This window comes from Tenrec ecaudatus, chromosome 4 (genome assembly GCF_050624435.1).
Source record: "Tenrec ecaudatus isolate mTenEca1 chromosome 4, mTenEca1.hap1, whole genome shotgun sequence".
Lineage (NCBI taxonomy): Eukaryota > Metazoa > Chordata > Mammalia > Afrosoricida > Tenrecidae > Tenrec > Tenrec ecaudatus.
The window spans coordinates 137,937,447-137,958,907 of NC_134533.1; the positions used below are offsets into that span (position 1 = coordinate 137,937,447).

At 38.9% G+C, this 21,461-nt stretch overlaps 2 protein-coding genes across 5 annotated transcripts in view; both read left to right on the forward strand.

The window, feature by feature from the left end:
- Positions 1-21,461, forward strand: part of TFDP2 (transcription factor Dp-2) — a 174,423-nt gene that overhangs the window by 24,744 nt on the left and 128,218 nt on the right. The gene's annotated exons all lie outside the window — the stretch shown is intronic.
- LOC142447132 (ubiquitin-ribosomal protein eL40 fusion protein-like) lies at positions 20,924-21,305 on the forward strand. Its single transcript, XM_075548832.1, has 2 exons — positions 20,924-21,026; positions 21,115-21,305. Exons 1-2 carry the CDS (start codon positions 20,924-20,926, stop codon positions 21,303-21,305), a joined length of 294 nt encoding a protein of 97 aa, XP_075404947.1.

Genomic DNA, 21,461 nt, shown 5'->3' on the forward strand with positions numbered 1-21,461 from the left:
TGAGCAGATAACCAGAGAAGCTAGACTACATGAAGAAGAATGTATCATTAGGATTGGAGGAAAGCTTATTAAAAGCCTGCAATATGCAGGTGACACAACCTTATTTGCTTGCTTCAAGCAAGGAGCACTTCATGCACTTGTTGATGAATGTTAAAGACTTCAGCCTTCAGTATGGATTATAACTCAATTTAAAGAGAGCAAAAATCCTCACCACTGGACCAATAGACAATATCTTGATAAACAGAGAAAAGATTGATGTTTGCAAGGATTTCATGGTCATTGCATCCCCAATTAACACTCATAGAAGCCACAGTCAGGAGTTCAAATGACGTACTGCATTGGGCAAATAGAGTGCACAAGACCTCTTTAAAATGTTAAATCAAGATGTCACCTGATTCATGAGCTGGAAAATAAAGAAGACAATAGAAAAACTGATGTATTGGAATTGTGGTGTAGGTAAAGAGTATAAAAAGTAATAGGAAGTGCCATAAAACCCAAACCACATTCACTGCCATTGAGTCCATTCTGGCTCATACTAACCCCAAAGACCAGGGTAGAACTCTGCCGCTGTGAATTTGTGAGACTAACTATGGGAATTGAGAGCCTCATCTTTTCCCGTGGAGCAACTTGTAGTTTCAAACTCCTGACCCGAGGTTAATAGCCCAACTCATAACCATTATAGCATCACTAGGGCTCCTTATGGACTTCCATAAGAGCCCAAAAATGTCTTGGAAGAAGCCCAGCCAGAATACCACTTAGAAGTGAGAATGGTGAGACTGCCTCACATGCCTTGGGCATGTTGTATGGAGAAACCAGTCCGTGCAAAGGATAGCTTGCTTGGTAAAAACTGCAGAAAAGAGGAAGACCTTCAACGAGATGGATTGACTCGGGAGATGAATGATGGGCTTAAGCATTCGGTGTTTGTACCAAGAGAAAAATGAGGCTTTCTATAACTAGGTCATGCTACCCGAAGGAAAGGCAGTGTCAGAGTACCCAGCAAGCAATGTATCTAAGGGTTTATTTACTAACCTGTAGTGAACAATTTCACTTTTTCCCCCCAACTACGTCAAGGTTTCTGCTTCTTGGTATGGTTGACATAGCCCGCTATCAACCAACCTCCTAGCACCTCCCGACAGAATCAAAGTCTTTTCAAGTTGACACACCCTGACAGCGATGCAGTACACTGTAAGCAAGGTATGCATAGGTCTACCTGTACTTGTTCATTCACTAATCATATGCACTAATGGACTTACTTGAATCTCTCATGGATCGTTTCATGTAAGCACCAGTAAACCCATGCTTACCTTGCTTTTTGAGTAAGGTTGCCAGTTCTAATCCACTCAGTGACACTTCATAGTGAAGTGATTTACCTCCAAAAATTTAGCCATGGAAAAGCCTGTGGAACATAGTTCTACTCTGACCCTTAGGAGGCTACAATGAATCAGAATAAGCTCCCTGGCAGCGTCTGGTTTGTTTGTTTTTACTGTTGTTATAGGTGCTACTGACTTCATTCCAATTCAGTGACCCTACAACAAACCAAAGCACTGCCCGGGCCTGTGCATACTCACAATCCTTTGTTGTAAGAGCCCGCTGAAGCAGCCGCTGTGTCCATCCATCTCATACAGGGGCTTCCTCCTTTTCACTGACCCCCATTTTACCCAAGATGATACCCTGCAGGGACTCATCCCCTATTAACATGATTAAACGCAAAAGCTCAACTTCCCTTCAGTCGATGCCGACTCGGAATGACCTACAGGAAAAAGGTAAAACTGCCCTTGTGAGTTTATGAGACCAAAACTATCACTGGGAGTAGAAAGCCCCGTCTTTCTCTCATGGACTAGCTGATGGTTTCAAACCACAAACATTGAGGATTGTAGCCCAATGCGTAACCATTATGCCACTAGAGCTCCCCAACATGACCAAAGTATGTGAGAAAAGTCTTTCCACTCTCAAATCTTAAGGTGCATTCTGACTAGACTACTTCCAATATAGATTTGTTTGCACTTCTGGAAGAGCATAGTATAATCAATATTGTTATGTGGATCATTTGGGAATTCTATTTATGGACTAGTTTTTCTGTTATATCAGACTAATGCTTTTCCATTTCTTGTTGTTGTTGCTAGGTGCCCTGGAGTCAGTTCTGATTCATAGCAACCCTGTGTACAATAGAACATTACACTGCCCAGTCTTGCGCCATCCTCACAACCGTTCTTGTTTGAGCCCACTGTTGCAGCCACGATGTCGACCCATCTCCTTGAGCACTTTGCTCGTTTTCCCTGCTCCTCCACTTCATCAGTCCTTCTCCATGAACTGGTGGTCTCTCCTGACAACGTGTTCAAAGTCTGTGAGTTGGAGTCTTGCCATCTTTGCCTTTAAGGAGCATTCTGACTGTACTTCCCAGATAGAATTGTTCTTTGGGCTGTCCATGGTACTCTCCGTGTTCTTTGTCAGCACCATATTCCAATGCACCGGTTCTTCTTCAGCCTTCCTTATACAATGTCCAGCATTCACATGTCTATGAGGTGACTGAAAATACCTTCAAAGGGACCCCCTTCCTTTTCAATACTTACAAGAGGTCTTGTGCAGCAGGCTTATCCAACGCAGTACGTCGTTTAATCTCTTCACTGAGCACTGATTGTGGATCCAAGCAAGATGAAATACTTGACAGCTTCAATCTTTCTGTTTATCATGTTATCTACCTGTCAACTTGTGAGGATTTTTATTTTCTTTACATTGAGTTGTAATCCCTACTGAAGCCTGCAATCCTTGATCTTCATCGGCAAGTGCTTCAGGTCCTCACTTTTAGCTAACAGGTTGTGTCATCTCCCTATCTCAGGTTTATGAAAAGAACAAATAATCGGAGAAGCTGGATTATAGGAAGAAGAATGCAGCATCAGGTCTTCCTATAATCCAGCTTCTCCGATTATTTGGTTAGCGTACATATTGAATAAGTATGGTAAGAAGATACAACCTGATGCACACCATTCCTGATATTAAACCATAAAGTATTCCCTTGTTCTTTTCATAAACTGCCTCTTGATCCATGTACAAGTTCCATATGAGCCCAATGAAGTGTTCTAGAATTTTCATACTTCTCAAGGCTATCCATAGTTTGTTATAATCCACACAATTGAATGCCTTTGTATAGTCAATAAATCTATAAAATTATAATAATGAAAATATTCCATTTATTGGTATATAATATTTGGATATTTTAATTATTGGAACTTTATAAATTATTTTAATAACCTGATGACACAGATTTCTACTTTTAGTTTTCCAAAATGACTATTTTGTTTGTTTTTTCATGCTAACTTTTTAATCAGTTGGCCCAAGTGGAAGGAAAATATATTCTTAATTTTATTGTGATATGTTCCATTTTTTGGACATTTGGAATTGTTAAGATTGTGCTTTTTGTCATTCATAAATATATTTTATTCATTTTTGTACTTATATATTGGTGAAATTTTTCCATAGTTAAAAAAATGTTATAAATAGGGTGATTTATTTAATAATTTCTTGTGATGAAATTATCTTACTTAATTCACTCATTGTATGAGAAAACCTTCCAGATGATTCTCTTGTGATTTTCCTGTAAGCAATCAATCTTCTTTTAGTAATGATGATTTTACCCCTTTCTTTCCACTTTTTATACTTCTAGCTTTCTTTTCTCTACTTCCATTGGCTAGCATCTACAGAACGTTGTTAAATAATAACAGTCACTGCTAACAGCGGATATTGTAACCTTATGTCTTTGCTTAATGTGATCCTTCCTTTGCTTTATTTAAGATGCTGAAAGAACATTTGATATATTTTACTTCACTGTATATTTATCCTTTTCTTTTTGATTATTTGTGAGAAGTTTAGCAGAACATCATGAGTATAGGTTAAATTTTGTCAAATCCTTTAGCATATTTTATCATTGAAGGGCATTCTATCTTTTCTGGAGATAGTTTTGGTAAATTGTGCTTTCCTGAAAAACCATCCTTCTTATCCAGGTTCTCAAATTTATTAGTCCAGATTGAATATAATATGTTTTAGGATTTTTAAATTTTTTCTTTTTTTAAAGATCATTTTATTGGATTTTATTGGGGGCTCTTACAGCTCGTATCACAATCTATACTACATCCATTGTGTCAAGCACATTTGTACATATGTTGCCATCATTTTCAAAACATTTTCTTTCTACTTGAGCCCTTGGTAACATCCCTCATTTCCCCCCTCCCCCATCTTCTCTCCCTCATGAACCTTTGATAATTTATATATTTTTCACGAGTTTTTTCTGATTATTTTTTCCTATGGTGTATAATTTATGTGCTTTTTTTTCTTAGCCCTGATGAAGTTTACTAATGTTTTATTGTTCTTGAAGACATGAGTCTTGAATTTACTACAATTTTCCTTTTCTCTCTTTTAATGTTTAGATACACCCATGTGTTCAATCACCTTGATGTCCATAGCCTAGTTTATGCAAAAAACAAACAAACAACCAGAGAGCAGAAGTCACCTCTCTTTCTCAACTAAATGCCTTCCTCCCTTTGTTTACCACATGAAGAGAGGCAAGTTGGGGTCTATGGTTTCCATGTGCTTATAGTTTCACTCTGATGGCATGTCTGAGAGCAACAAAGACGTTATTTTGTATACCTTATGACTTCATATAAATACTATGTTCATTGTATTTTTGCTTCCTGCTACATTTGTGGTGCTTACCTGGGTTTTACATGTATGTAATTCGTTCATTTTCATGCTCTGTAATTCAGTAGGTGATCTGGTGCTCTGATCAGATATCCTTTTCATATCTGAGCCTATCTCCCCCCCCCGCCCCCCAGGCTGCATCCTGACCCAAAGCTGCATCCCTTACTAGAAATTGTTCTTGGTCCAAGGTGCTGTCATGGTCTAGGCTATGCTCCCTCCAGATGTGTCCTGTGGCCAGTGACTAGGTGCTTTGTTTACAAAGATCCAACCCTCTTGTCTTCTTTCTAGACAATTCTGTAGGACATCACAGTTCTATATTCTCATGTAGTAGCAACTGAAGCCCTAGATGAAACCTCTTTGGATCGGTTTCTCCCCTATCCCCAACTCTGCTGCCTTCACTTCCTTTATTGGTATATCTTCCTGGAGCACTCCCCAGGGAATTTCCTGCATGCAATCCTCCCTCAGAGTCTGTTTCCAAAAAAAGCATCTAAGGCAGTTGATGTTGCATGTGTTCCTAGGAAGTTGACTCCAAAAAGGGTTTAAGAAATGGACTAATAACTGGATGTTTGGCTTGAATATCTGTACATCGCTTGAATTTGCATTGAGACTATCAATTATGTAGAACCCAAGTGGCCAATTAAAATCTTGATGCACTATTTTCTTAATAATAGGCTTGAAATTTGGTTATAGAGTTCCAGATGTTCTTGAACTTGAGATACACTGGCTTATACCACTCTACAATGCTTTTAACTAGGTTCATTTAAGTAAATGGATTCTTAGTTCTCTGACAACAGAGATACGGTATAAGCTGACGTCTTATCCAAGTAGAGTTCTGATATGTTCAAGGCCCCATGGGAGCTGCGCGGGTGTTCATGTCTGAAAGCAAAAACCACGTGGAAAGAATACAGGAGCCAGGAGCGTGAAACCCCGCCTACTGCAGAGGCCAAAAGAGAGGCCTGAGTGGGAGCCTGGATCAAGGCCTAAGTGGTGCCTGTGTGGGGGCTGGAGAGATTCCCACGCCTGCCAAGCAAGCCTGAAAGAGGACTGAGTACTTTGGCAGGCTTTTACCCCCCCCCCCTCCTCCCGGCTGAGGGAATTGACTCATCCTATTGGCTGAATGTAGGCTCACCCGTCTAATGTCACATGGCTGGGTTGAGTCTGTGTGACCAGGTAAATTTCCCACCTGGGCCTAGGGGGCTTGTTGGGTCTGAGCATGCTCAGTTTGGATCTTTCCATAGGTCTAGTGAGTGCCTGATTTTTTCCAACCGCTTTGTCATGGCCCTGTGCAGGTGTTGGGGAGACAACCCTATTCTAAGGCTACCTAACATATCTAGACATACAGGGTGTTTATGAGTCAAAATTGACATGATGGTGATGAGTTTTTGAATTTTATATAAAAACATGTGCCTTGAAATGTATGTACAAAAACCAAAATATATTTCGCTTTTCTTTTGAAAAAATTCTTTAAATTCTCTTTCAATGATAGGTTGTGGGGTAATTTTTCTTTTCTTTTTTAAAAATAAATTGTATCTGTAATGTGTTGAATTGGCAAATGTTGGGTTATCTCTAGTTTTACAATGCTTTACAAATAAAAGGACCCCTGGTGGCGTAGTGGGTGTACGTACATTGGGCTGCTAATCGAAAGGTCAGCAGTTTAAAATCTCTTGCCTGCTCTGAGGGAGAAAAATAAGGCTTTCTACTCCTCTGAAGAGTAGAAAGGGAAGGGTCGTTTTACCCTGTGCTGTTACATCATTATAGGTCAGAATTGACTTGATGGCAATGAGGTGGTGGTTTTCAGGTTTTGGGTTTTTTGGGGGGTTAAAAATAAAATTTTTTTTTAAAAAGAATAAATTTAAACCCTACTTGAAATTTGAGAAAGTTCAGAACAATTTATAGAGTTAGCCTTTGTTGTTCAGTTTAGATTCTACCCTGTGTATCATATTCTGCGCAGTCTAATAGAAGGCTGTGCGGTCGTTTGGGAATTGTAATATATGATGGTGGGGGTTACTGCTCTATAATTCATGGCATCTCCATAAGCAGAACAGAGCTGCCCTGTAGAGCCCGTCGGGTGTACTCATTCCTGGAGAAGCAGCGCTGCAGGCCTGTCTCTGAGGTGCTTCTGGATGGGTTTGAACTGCTATCTTTTAGGTGCTAGTTGGGCCTTGAACGCTTTGTGTTGTAGATTGGGTAGATGGGTAGCTCATGCAAATAAGACAAATGTTCGTATCCTTATACCATTTAAAACAATTTCATAGTTAACTTATATTCTTAAATATTCATAAATAAACTTTATTTACCATAATATGTTTTAAATTCTTAAAATTATTTTAAAGTGAAAATTTTTTGGAATTTTCTTTTGTGTGTATGATATTATGGTACCTATAAGTGGTAGCATCTCATTTACCTAAACTTCATTGTAGCTTTTAATTCCAAATGGCTTTGGACAAGTTACTTAAGCTTCCTAACTCAGTTTTCCCACTTGTACAGTAGAAATAAAACTTCTGTAGGGTTATTTTTGAGGACTTAGGCAAATAACTGATTGGATGATGCTGATTATAAAATTCTTTCATTTTTATTTGAAGATTGGATATATATTTGTGTAAATAGAGTAGTGTTTTAAATGCAGCATTGAAGTCATACTATTTTCTTTACAGATTATTTATTTTGATTTCCCCCAATTTTGTCTCCTTGGGCTCTTTAGTTAGGGAAGTTTAGTTACACTTGTGTTGTTTTTGTACAATACTTTGTCTATATTTATATTAATACCAAAAAGTCCTTTAAATATTCCAGTTAGGATTTAAAAATGCATGTAGCCTATTATGATGGATTAAGTAAGGAAAAATCTTCACATCTGTTTACTATTCCAAACTATGTGGATATGGAAATGAGGTTTTGCTCAGCAGCACATGTACAACAAGTGACCTAATCCATGTTGTCATTGTGCATAAATGAATTAACAGTTTATGTAATTTGGCTCTACGCCTTGTGAAAGAACTTTTCTGTTAGATTCTTGGCATAATCTTGAAATGTAATTGTTCTTCTAAATTTGAGTGATCTAATGTTGCATTTTTGGACAATAGCAGAGATAAACTTCATTCAATTTTTAATTTTAATATTTAGGAAATTACTAATATTAATGGTCTATTAAAATTTCAGACAGTCCCATCACAAGGTTGGATATATAGTCCATCCCCCAGGGGGACAAATAACAGAAAAGTGGGTAAAGGGAGACAATGGACAGTGTAAGACACAAAATAAAAATAATATATAATCAAGGATTTACATGAGTGGGATGGAGAAGAGAGGAGGAAAAAGAGCTGATACCACGGGCTCAAGTAGAAAGAAAATGTTTTAGAAATGTTGATGGCAATATATGTACAATGTGCTCAATACAGTTGAATGATGGATTGTCATAAGATATATAAGAGCCCCCCAGTAAAATGATTTTTAAAATTTCTGACTACATTTTGTTCGAAAGTAGTGCTCAGGTTTTATCGTGGAAGCTTATAGGAGAACTCATACCGTGAATTTGGTTTTGCCAGAGAATGAGAGACAAATTCTGCTTTAATGAATTTACTTGATAAATACATAATCCTGTGTCCGATATTCCCTTGGAGCCCTGGTGGCACGGTGGTTAAAGTGTTCAGTTATGGCCCAAAAGGAAATCAGTTCCACTTCACCAGGAGTATGTGCGGCAGTCTGCTTCTGCAGAAGGTACAGCCTCATAAGTAAACACTGTGCTCTGGGGCTGCTATGAGTTAAAACCGACTCAGTGGTAGTGGCTATGGTTTTCATGTTCCTGAGTATTAAGCTGCCAACTGGCAAATCACATCGTCAGTGTGTTCTTCTGCCCTTTCTCTCTGTGCCGCATCCTTTCTCTTGGCTTCCAAACCTGAACATCAAAATAACCATATTTACTAAGCATTTGAGGTTGTTGAATAAAATCAGTAAGATGATGGAAGGCCTGAGAAATCTCATTCCTGACTGGTACATGGGTTGTGGGAAAGCTAATTTGAGAGCTGGAGAAATGAGCTAATTTTCCTTATTTCCGAGCTTAGAGTTTTGTTCCCATGATTTAAAGTTGTTTGACTGCTAGGTAACTAGATTTTTGAATATGAAACATGACTGTATGCAGGAAATGAGCAAGCATTTATTTTAGTTACTAAAGAGTTAGAGAATATAACATGATGGTGGCATTTAAAGAATTAGAATGCAAATAATTTTACTTAATCTTCATTGAGGAAAATATATTGTCTTTGTTTCATATGCTGCAACATCTTACTTACAATCTTTCACAGACTTCCCACTAATCTATGAAAAGAGAAGGTTACGTCTGCATCTGGTCTCCAGCTCCCTCCACAGCTCGCCCTTCCTTTCAGGAGCACGCATCGTCCATCAGCCCAGGGAATTGCTCTGAGCTTTCCCTTATCCTGTTCCTGCTGGCTGGAATGTCCACTCTGCTTAGCCAGCGGCTTACTCAGGTTTAGGTTTGTTTTGCTTTTAGTGAGCTCAGCTGGAATTTCACTTCTCCTAAAATCCTCTCTAAAACACCAGACTCTGGCTCTCTTGTTTTACATTCGCCCTGTGCACCTTTCGTATCTCCAGGAGGGCACCTGTAGGAGTCTTCATGCGGCAGTATACTGTGATGACCATTGTTTAATGTCTTCAGAGTTCAGATGTAGACCCCATGATAGCACAGTCTGTTTCCAATAGTGTCTTTAATGCCCAGTGCTGTCTTTGACATTTGGCATGCAATAATAGATATTTGTTGAATAAGCAGTACGTTGAAAACATTGTTTGAATGCCCAGAAATAGATGATCTTGGAAAAGTTATTATTATTTTTAAATCGTTGTATTGGGGCTCATACAGTTTTTAATCACAATACATACATATATCCATTGTGTCAAGCACATTTGTTGCCATCATCATTCTCAAAATATTTTCTTTCTACTTCAGCCCTTGGTATCATCTCTTCATTTTTTCCTTCCCTTCCCCACCCTCCCTCCCTCAGAACCCTTGATAATTTATCAGTTATTATTTTTTCATGTCTTACACTGACCAATGTGTCCCTTCACCCAGTTTCTGTTTTTCGTCTAGGAGGGGGTTGTATGTAAATTATTGCGATCGGTTCTCCCTTTCTCCCCCCACTTTCCCCTTCCCCTCCTGGTATCACTACTCACCTTGTTGGTCCTGAGAGGTTTATCCGTCCTGAATTCCCTATGTTCCCAACTCTTATCTATACCCATATACATGCTCTAGTCGAGCCAGATTTGTAAGGTAGAATTGGGATCATGATAGTGGGGTGGGGAGGAAACATTAAAGAACTAGAGGAAAGTTGTATGCTTTATCAGTGCTATCTATACTGCACCATACTGGCGTGTCTCTTCCTTGTGACCCTTCTGTAAGGGAATGTCTAGGTGGGCTTTGGGTCTACATTCTTCCCTCTCCTTCATTCACATTGATACGATTTTTTTGTTCTGGGTCTTTGATGCCTGATATCTGATCCCATTGACATCTCATGATCACAGGGTGGTGTGCTTCCACCAGGTGGACTTTGTTGCTTCTTAACTAGATGGCTGCTTGTTTGTCTTCAAGCCTTTAAAACCCTAGATGCTATATCTTTTGATAGTCGGGCACCATCAGCTTTCTTCACCAGATTTGCTATGCACCCATTTTGTCTTCAGCAATTGTGTCAGGAATGCGAGCATCCGGGAATGCTAGGTTATTAGAACAAAGTGTTTTGCGTTGAGGGAGTACTTAAGTAGAGGCTCTATGATCATAGTCTGCTACCTTGATACTTAACATATAAATATATGTACATAGATCTGGTTACCTATCATTATACATGAATATATTTACATATGTACATGCTTGTATATAGACCCCCATAAATGCTCTTTGCCTCCTACTTCTTTCCTCTATTTCCATTTACTTTCCTCTTGTCCCACTATCATGTTCGGCCTTCATTCAGGTCTCAGTAATTCCTCTCGGGTACATTACCTGATCAAGCCCTGCGAGGTATCGTAAGCCCACCTTGCCATTGATTTTAAATCACTTGTTGTTCCCTTGTCCCTGGGACAAAAACAAGGCAGAGTAAAACAAAACAAAACTCCAAACAACCACCACCACCAAACCCCCCAAAAGAAAAGTCTATAAATAGTTCCAGATCTGTTTGTTGACCTTTAGGCATGTTTTCTGGTTGAGTCTGATGGCGTGCCATGCCTTGGCCTCAAAGTCTATTTTTGGTATTCCCCAGGGACTTCATTGCTTTGCTCTCCTTGCTGCTCTGTTGCACGCACTTAGCGTTTCACCCCAATTCCCACACTGTGTCTCCACTGCTGTCCCTCATAGTGCTATGGGTCAGTGAGGAAGTCTTGTCTCATGGTGGGGCCGGCACTATGGTCCTCTCTGTGCATTGGGTGCTCGGGACTTGGTGGGCCAGGACGTGTTCCACACTCTGCCTTTCCCTCTTTGTTTGTTCCTGTGTCCTCTGATCAGATGGCCCTTCTTCCTGAGCTGTAGCTTCAGTACTGTCCTCTGAAATGCATTCTTCTGGGAGGGTCGGGGGGATATCCATGTAGTTGGGATTGGGGCTGGTATGTTGCATTCACGTCTTGGCATACTGGATTGAAGTTTGATCCCTCTCTCCCTCTCCGTGGAGATATAACAACACCCTCCCCTTGGGTGTGTAGGTGCTCTGATCCCCAGCTACCCAGGAAAAGTGATTATTGATGGTTTGTAGTATTAACCAGTTTTTATTGTTGCTAAATGAGAGGTTGGAGGTTGGAGCCTTCCTAAAAGCGCTATAGCAGAAAGACCTGAAAAATTAGCCATTGAAAACCATGTTGAGCACAGTTCTACTCTGACACACATGGGGTCCTCGTGAGCCAGAATTGATTGGATGGCAATTGGCATTATTGCTGAGAGTTTTAGGTAAAAGCTTGTAAAAGTATGGAATGATTTTTTAAATTTTTATAGGTGAACGAGCAACATAATCTTTCTCTCTTTGAAGTGTAAATGTCAGTGGTTCTATAGGAGGACAGCTTTTAGTAAAAATATCTTGAAAACTTTACTTTTGCCTCCTGTTCAACTTAAAAATTTACTGTTAAATGTAATTTAATGTGCTGTTTTATATAACAATTTTACATACTAATTTCCTTTCAAATATGCTGACCTAAGAAACTTTTAGTAAAATCAGGCTGCTCTCAGTTGGATAGAGACTGGTAGCCCTCTTGTTACGGATCTTATTCATCTTACAGGTCTCTAACTCCCTATCGCTCATTTTTTAGACAAACAATAGACAGGTCTATAAAGTGAGCAGTTAGCACTATAGTGTTGTACTCACGCCTTAGCATAATCACCCATTGAAGATAAAAAGGGAAGCATTTATGCAGAGACAAATTTCAGATAATTTAGGAAAGAAGGAAGAATGGGAACAGGAAACACAGGTAGGAAGTGGGATACATGATGTTACATTGTGGAGATTGCAACCAGTGAGATGAAACACAATTGTATGAATTGTTAAATAAAAAACTGATCTGCTTTGTAAACCTTTTGTAAATTCACCATAGGAAGTAAAAATAATTAAAACTTTTTGTTCATAATAGGAACATGATACTCCTAATTATGCTGTCTAGCCTACTGACATATCTGCTGTGTGAATGTGTTAAATTTTTCTCAACAGTTTTATTGGCAAGTAATTTGCATTTTACATAATTCAATAATTCAACCATATCAAGGAGAATTATATAATCATTACCACATCAATTTCAGAGTACCCACTCCCCCGTGGTGAAATCACCTTTAAGATGATTCATGCAATCACAATCTGGCCTAGTACTTACTACCCCTCCCATCTTCATTATTTACTCCCCAAGTCCCCTTTTTCACTCTATCCTCTATCCCTCACCCCTGTATTCCCTATATCCCCTTGTTTCAGTTATTATCATTATGAATCTACTCCTCCTATGCTTCACAGTTGGGTAACCCAACAGAAAACATTAAAAAACAAAATCATGCTAAGGTGGTAATGATAAAACTTAATAGTATACAGACAAAATTACAAATCATGCATAAGATGGAAAAGATATCCCCCAACAACATTTTAAAATCCAGGGAAGAAATTTCTGTCATGGAACCGGTAAGAGATAATTGTACCCAGAACAAATTCATGTAGCATCAATAGGGTGGTCAACTGGCAGAGTATCAAGTTCAATCTAGCATAATCAAGATTACAATGGTCTCTGCCTGATAGTAAGGCTATTCAAGACGCTTGCCTGTGGCTAGAGCAGATCTGCTAGTGACTCAGCCTGTGAATACTCTGCAGGTAGGTTTTGGGCTCGCACTGTCCCCCAGACCCCGCCACAATTTGGGTGTTCATAATTTTAGCTCTGATTATTTTCCCCTCACCATATTCAAATTTTGTAATTGTCATCTTTGGATCACACAAACTGGTGTGCTTCTGGTATACTTCTTCTAAGTCAGTGGTTCTCAACCTTCCTAATGCCACAACCGTTTAATATAGTTCCTCATGTTGTGGTGATCCCCAACCATAAAATTATTTTTGTTACTACTTCATAACTGTAATTTTGCTCTTGTTATGAATCGTAATATAAATATCTGATCTGCAGGATGTATTTTCATTGTTACAAATTGAACATTTTTAAAGCATAGTGATTAATCACAAAAACAATATGTAATTATATATTGTGAGATATTTATTTTCTAATTATAAATAAGTGAAATTTCGTCTTGAAGCATGGTGTAGCATATATAATAGTCTTCACACCGGGGTACGCGTATGTGGGCTTATCTGCATGTGTGCAGACCCACTTTGAGATGGATAGAGGAGCGGTGTCTCCATTCCTAAGACCACCGGAAATATGGTCTTAGGCAACCCCCTGTCAAAGGGTCATTCAACCTCCCAAAGGGGTCACGACCCACAGGTTGAGAACCACTGTATCTAAGTGCTGGTGTGGACTTAATTGACTTCTCGCTTAGATGGTTGCTTGTTGGATTACAAGCCTTTAAGACCCTAGACACTAGAATGCGTTAAATTTTTGTTTCTTCTTTCCTGTGAAGTTATATTAAGTAGAACTAACATGATATTAGATGATAAAAATAAATCACAAATTAAATAATTTATTTAATAAATATTTCTTGGTCTTCAACTCTGTTAGTCTGGATTCTCAAGAAAAGCAAATCAGATAGACAAGAGAGAAAGAGAATGAGCAAGCAAGAGAAAATATATCTTAAGGAATTGACTCAGTTGTAAAAGCAATTAAGTCTAATCTGGTTTCAAGCCCATGGGCAGATGTTAAACTGGAGACTTCTGACTCAATTAGGTTCGGTGGCTGATGAATCCAGGATCAGGAGGAATGCCACAGGCTACCAAGCAAATGAATCCAAGATTGTGACTAAAGAATGGAATAAATCCAAGGCAGTTCAGGTGGGAGATCAGATGGCAGGCCACTGATGGCTCCCAGGATTGACAGGCAATATGACAGGCCATTAGCTCAAGTCCAAAGAACATGAGATTGCTAAACCAGATGCAGGTTGCAAACCCAGTAAAAAGCCAGCATGCTTCTGCAGTGTCCGCTTACATGGGAACTTCCCTTCGATTGCATTAGGACTGTGAGCTGAGTAAAGGGGTGCACTCCACCTCAGTCCTCCCATGATCGCTTGGCTGCTCACAGAAGATCCCATCATGGAGTTGGTTAAATTATTCTGTGTCACAGCATGAGGGATTGCCAGGCCTCAGCTACCAGAGCACTAAGAATCCTAGTCCAGCCAAAGTAGCACAAAGCTTATCACACCAGCCATATGCTTGCCACCAAATATATAATATTGCACAAAGCAGACAGAGTCTCTGTCCTGGTAGAATGTACATTTGAGTTGGGAGAATTCGACTATGCTCTCCTACACACAAATAGATAACAACAAAACGATGTGTGTGCTGTGAAAGGAAAGTAAGAGAGTATTGAACTAGAGACCTAGTCTGGGCACTGGGTAAGGGATGGTTTTCCTCCAGTAAGTGATATGTAAAGGAGGAGAATTTAATCAGGTGAATTTCAGGCAGAAGTAACAGCTTTTGTAGAGGCTCTGAAGCCCTCTTGGATCCTGGCCAGACAGATCCTGGGTCTGAATGAGAGAGTCATGAGAAATTAGCTCATCATAGAGCTAGAGATCAGAGGCCAGCTTATGCTAGATCATATAAAGGCTGAGTCACCTATTTAGAAACTTGCGAAGTCTAAGTGTCCATCTAGTGAAATAAATCATGATATAATCCTATAAAGGAATCTAGGTATAAAACATGCAATGAGAACATCTGTTTTCCTACACAAATATTTCAACAATATTGGAGGGAAAAAGAACATTTATATGGCATAGTTGGATGAGATCTACTTTGTCCTATATGTAATTTGAAGGCTTCTTGGAAGTAGTAACTTATTGTTGTATCGGGATTTACTGAAGCAGTACTTACATGCCTTCTTGTTAGAACCTATTGAGGACATATTTATTGTATTTCAATTCAGATATATTTTGTAAGGTAGTATATTAGTTAAGCATGTGGCTGCTGGTCTGAGATTCTGGGGGGAAGCGCTGCTAGTGTAGTGAGTTTAAACACTGTGCTGCTAAATACAAGCCCATCAGTCCAACTCTACCTGCTTTCCAGGGAGAGCAGTGGTCCACCTGCTGTCGGAAAGACGTAGTCTTGGGAACCCTAAGGAGCAGTTCTACTCTGTCCCGTAATGAGTCAGAATTGACTTGATGGAAGTGGGACTTAGATTCTGGCATTGTGTCTTACACTGTTGATTAGTTGGGTGAGTGACTCTTCATCTTTACCACTGTTTTGTCATCTGTAAACTGAGAGCAGTACTGGTATGTACTTGATAAAATAAACAAGATCATACATGTGAAGTACTTAAAAGAGTACCCAGATATTACAAACTACATACTTTCACTTTCTGTGAGAGTAACATGTAATTAATACATAGTAAGAGTTAGTGTGCACAAGGGATTACTGAAGCAATTATGCCAAAACGTTACTGTAGTTACCTCCTAGAAATGGGATTATGGCTGATACTTATTTCTTATTTTAGATATTTTCCAAACTTGGAATCATGACCAGGTATTTAAAATTTGTAATGTCTATCACTTAAAAATGTTATCTTTGCTGAAATTTATCCATACCATATTTTTCAGCAAGGTTAGAAAATCTACAACCCATGATTCAAGTGATGTTACTGCTTAATTCTATAAATGAAACCATTATTTTTGCTTTCTTTCCTTCATTTTAACTAATGTACTATTGTTAAATGTTTTATAACCAAACCTGCTAAATTGTAATTGGAATGGAAAGAGACCACTTGTAGGAGTGGAATTGTCTGAAACTGACAAGAGATCATGGCAGATGCTATAGTTACAGAGATTGACATTTTAAACTGGACATCAATGTGTTCATGAAACTAAAAGAAGAAATCCTACTTTTTTTTTTAACTAACTGAAGAGATTGGTGACAGGAAGAGATGTGCAATTTTTGAGTCTGAATGAAAAATATGTGTACGCAGCTGACTAATGTTTGAGAGTAAGCAGTACTGACAAAGTCAGCAACTTCTGGAAACATTTTATGCCGTGCTTGTGTACTTCCTAGATATTTCCAAGCTTTAAATAATACTAGTGTATTGAAAATATTTTTAAAGACAATGTAAAGAAAATTAAAATACTTTGAAGTGTGTGTGTGTGTGTGTGTGTGTGTGTGTGTGTGTAGCCTTTGAGTCTTCAAAACCTCCCAGTGTCTTCCCCTGCTGCCATCGTGGGTTTTTCCAACCTGCTTTTTCCTGGATAATGACTTCCCCTTCATCCAAGGTACTTAACACTTGCTCACCCTCCAAGCCCTGACTCGCCTTCCTCTCAAATCTCTTGTTGTTGTTGTTGTTCTTAGGCGCCCTGAAGTTGGTTCCCAGGTACAACAGATTGAAATGCCTCCTGGCCCTGCACCATCCTCACGATTGTTCTTAGGTTCAAGCCAATGCATCCGTCCATCTTGTCAGAACCTTCCTCTTTTTCCCTGCCCTTCCTCTTTACCAAGCATGATGTCCTTCTCCAGGGACTGGTCTCTCCTGATATGTCCAAAGCACACAAGATGAAGTCTCATCATCCTTGCCTCTAAGGAGTTTTCTGACTGTACTTCTTCCAAGAAATTTCTTTGTTCTTTTGGAAGTCTATGGTATTTTCAATATTCTTTGCCAACACTGTAGTTCCGAGGCATCGATTTTTCTTTGGTCTTCCCTCAGATCCTTAGTAACGATCAAAGAATGTTTCTTTTAGAGTGCAAATCTTTTTTCTTGACTTTTTATATTCGTGTACTCATATGATAATTGCCATTTTGTGATCAACTAATTTCACTAGCATACTGCCCTCCAGGTTCCTCATGTTAGGAAGTGGTTCACAGATTCCCCACTGTTCTTAATGTTGTTAGTATTCCATTGTGTGGACTGGGTTATTTGTCCATTCTTCCACTGTTGGCATTTAGGTTGTTTCCAATGTTTTGCTATTGTGAATTGTACTGCAGGGGCGCGCTGATACCTATTAGTGTTTTGGCTCTTATTTATCTAGGATATTACCAAGTAGAGGATTTCATGGTCGTATGATGTTCCTACTCTCAACTTTTGGAGGAAACAGCAAACTAGTATCTACAGTGGTTACACCATTTGACAGTCTCACCAGCATGGTATGAGGGTTGAAGTCTCTCACATGCTGGCCAGCATTTGTTGCTGTCTGCTTTCTTTTTAACTTTGCTATTAATGCTGAGCTGAAGTGTTATTTCATTGTTTATTTCATGCATTTCTCAAATGACAAAGCATAGCAAGCATTTCTTCCTATGTTTGTTGGATGCTTAAATAACTCCTTTGATGAAACATCTGTTCATGTACTCTGCCCATTTTTTAAAATTGAATTATTTTTACTTTTTTGCTGAGGTGTTGAAGTTTTCCATACAGTTAGAGATTATTCCCTTGTCTGATATGTCCCTTGCCAATTTTCCCCAGACAGTGAGTTCTCTTTTTACTATGTTGGTGATAATTCTTTATACCTACAATGTCATAATTCTAGAATTTTCATTTAGTTCTTGGTTATATTTTGAGGTCATTCTTTTATATGATGTGAGATGGTTCCTGATTCATTCTTTGGCAAATGGCTATCAGTTTTGCTTGCACCTTTTGTTAAAGAGACTGTCTTTTCCCCATTTAATATGTTTCAGCTCTTTTCCAAAGATCAGTTGTCACAATGAAGTATTCTGTATTTCCCATTCTTCTCACGGTTCTCCATAGTTTGCTGTGATCGACACAGTCGAATGCCTTGGCGTAGTCAATAAAACGCAAGTTAACTTCTTTCTAGTGTTGCTTCCAACCAAGATCCATCTGACATCAGCAATGATAACCTTTGTTCCACATCCTCTTCTGAATCTGACCTGAACCTCTGGCAGCTCCCTGTCAATGTGCTGCTGCAGCCATTGTTGGAAGATCTCCAGAAATATTTTACTTGCATGTTGATTTAATGATACTGTTCTGTAATTTGAGAGTTCTGTTGGGTCACCTTTCTTTGGAGTGGGCACAACTAATTCTTCCAGTAAGTTGGTAGACCATTTTGTTTAGTTCTTCCATGTCTGTGTTGAGTTTTTTCCTAGTTACTCTAGTTGTAATAGTGTCTCCGACTGCTTTGTACAGTTATATAATTCTCTCTTCAGTTATGTAAGGCTGTGATTAATGTATTTTGAGCTCTAAAAATGGGTGCATCGATTTTATTGTGGTTGTGTCTCCTTGTTCAATTAACTGTTTATTCATTTTATAATTCTTCTCTCTGACTCTTATGCTGCATTTTGCTGCAAAGAATATTATATTAGAAACTAACATTGCTATTCCTATTTTTTATCCATTAGCTTAATATATTTTCTCTATCCTTTGGTTTTTTAGTCTGCTTTTTGTCTGTGCCTAAGGTGTGTCTTATGTAGATAACACCTTATTGATGGATTCTGTTTCTTGCCCATTCTACTAGTGTCTGTCTCTTTAACTGGTACATATGATCCACATATGTTCAGTGTAACTATCAATTAGTAGTATGGATTTATTGCTGTGTATGGGGTTTTTGTCCTTTTTTGAAGAGCACATTGCTGGTTTCTGTGGTGAGTTAATTTTCATTGTGTGTTTTCTTATTGTTTTCTTTATTTCTGTCTTTAGTAGTTATTAAATATGTATGATTTTGTCTTTTATTTTGATAAGGATTTTTTCTTTGAGGTTACCCTGGAATTTATTAATTTCTTCCCAAGTTTAAAACTGTCTAGCCTATCTTGAAATCTATTTGACTTCTTGTTCATTTGAAAGTCCTGTAACTACACTATTTCCTCTATTTATTTTGTAATTGTCATCATTACAAATTGATATATCTGGTTCCCTTATTTTACTTTGTAATCTTTCATGCTTTGGCTGAGTTTGGGTGATGTTGTCATGCATGTTTATTTAGGACTATTCTCATTTCACTGTCATATTTAAGTAACAGTTTTACTGGGCATGAGATTATTGGTTGGTGACTTTTTCTTTCTTTCAGAGTTTTGTATGCAGTGTCCCATTGCCTCCTTGCCTGCATGGTTTCTACTGAGAATTCAGAGTTTGGCTTCATTGATTCACCTTTGTAGATAATTTTAATTTTTTTCTGAGGTGTTCTCTGTATTCTTTCTGTGTTTGGTTTCGGAAAATTGGATTTTATGTTTTGGTGATTTTTTTTGGTGGTATATCCTACTTGGGGCTCATTCCACTGCTTGAGTGATCTTCTCATCTTTTATGATGTAATGGAAATTTTCTTACAGCAACTCTTTAAAAATTTTCTGTTTTTCATTGTTTCTTCCTGTTCTGAAATTCTGATCACAGGTAAATTATTCTTTTTGTTAGTGTCAAACAGAATTCATTGACCTTTTTAAAATTTTATTGTTCATTTTATTATATTTGTTCTCTAGAAGATTAGTATGGACAGATTTGTCTTCAAACTCGCTAATTGGACCTTCCATCAATTCAATTCTACTTGGCTCTTTTGATCCATTGTCTATTTCTGAACCCTTAATACTAATCTTTTGGATTTCTTTCTGTTGTTTCTATATGTTTCCTTTGTTTTGTCAGTTTGTTCATTCAGTGTTTTCCTGAGTTCTTCTAAGATTTTCTGTGTTTTCTTTTATTTCATCTGCAGTTTTCTTGATCATCCTTTCAATTGGTTCAAAGTATCTAAATATCATCTTTTTCCAGTTTAGTGTCTAGTGGGTTTGAACTGCCAACCTTATGGTTAACAGTCCATCACTTATCCAGCAGCACCACTAGGGTTCCTTACATACCAAATTAAACCAAACCCACTGCCTTTGCATCAGTTCTGCCATAGCAGCCCTAAAAGAGTAGAACTGCTTCCTCATGTTTCCAGTGTATAAATTGTTTTGGAAGCAACTGCTGCTGCATCTTTCTCCCATTCAGCAACTGATGAGTTAGCAGCCCGATCCTTAACCCACGGCACCATCAGGGTTCCTTATCAATATATCCACAAGGCTAAAGCTCCATGGTAATTTACTATTTGGGTCTTCTGCTTTACTCCAGTCATCACTGTTACTGTTGTCCAGGTACAATGATGCTTCAAGTCATATGGTTTTGTCTACATGAACACCAAGCACATGCTGTTGTTTTCATTGTTGCATGTGCTTTCATAGTCACTGATCTTGTCAATACATTTTGGGAGAATTTAGTAATTAAGGGAAAAGAAGAGAAAGTTCAAAAAGACTTCGACTCAGTTACTAATAATGTTGCAACTAATGTAATTTGAAGCACAAATGTCTTACAAAGAAATTTTTGGTACTCATATCTAAGAAATATTACATCTAAGCAATTTATAACATAATTGAATATTAATGATATAGTAGATCCCATATTACTCTATTCTTAAACTTGCCAGTACACGTTACTTAGGATTCTGTGTGGTCCGGTTCGGGAGGAGATCCATGGTGGCGTGGGGGACATAATGAGTTTCCACCTCGGTAGTACCGACTGTAGCAATGCCACTGATTACGTGAGCACTGCTTCATTTTAGGCTCAAGATCACCTTTATATACGTCGCCCTAGCCATGGATTTGGTCATTCTTTAAGAAGCCCGGGCATGCTCTTTGTCTTCAGCAAGGCGACCTGAGTGGCTAAAGCCAAGATGCAGATCTTGGTGCAGACCCTGGCAGGCAAGACCATCACCCTGGAGGTTGAGCCCAGCGACACCATCGAGAATGTCAAAGCTAAGATCCAAGACAAGGAGGGCATTCCCCCCGGACCAGCAGCGTCTGATTCTTGCTGGTTCACAGCTGGTGGATGGCCGCGCTCTCTCGGACGCCAACATCCTGAGAGACTCCACCTGCACTCGGTGCTGCGGCTGCGTGCGGCCTTCATTGGCTGTCCCTGCGCCAGCTGCCCAGAAGTACAGCTGCGACAAGATGATCTGCCGCAAGGGTTATGCTTGCCTTCACCCCGGTGCTGTTCAATGCCTCAAGAAGTGTGGCCACACCAACAACCTGCGTCCCAGGATGAAGGTCAAATAGGGCACTCTCTGCCGGCTCTCCGGCCTCCTGCTGGGGTTCTCCTGAGCCCAATGGCCCTGGGCCTCAATAATGTCTCACTTTCACTGACCTGAAGCAAAGAAAAAAAAGAAGAAGAAGCCCGGGCATTTTTTTTAGTGAATTTTCTAAGGCAACATA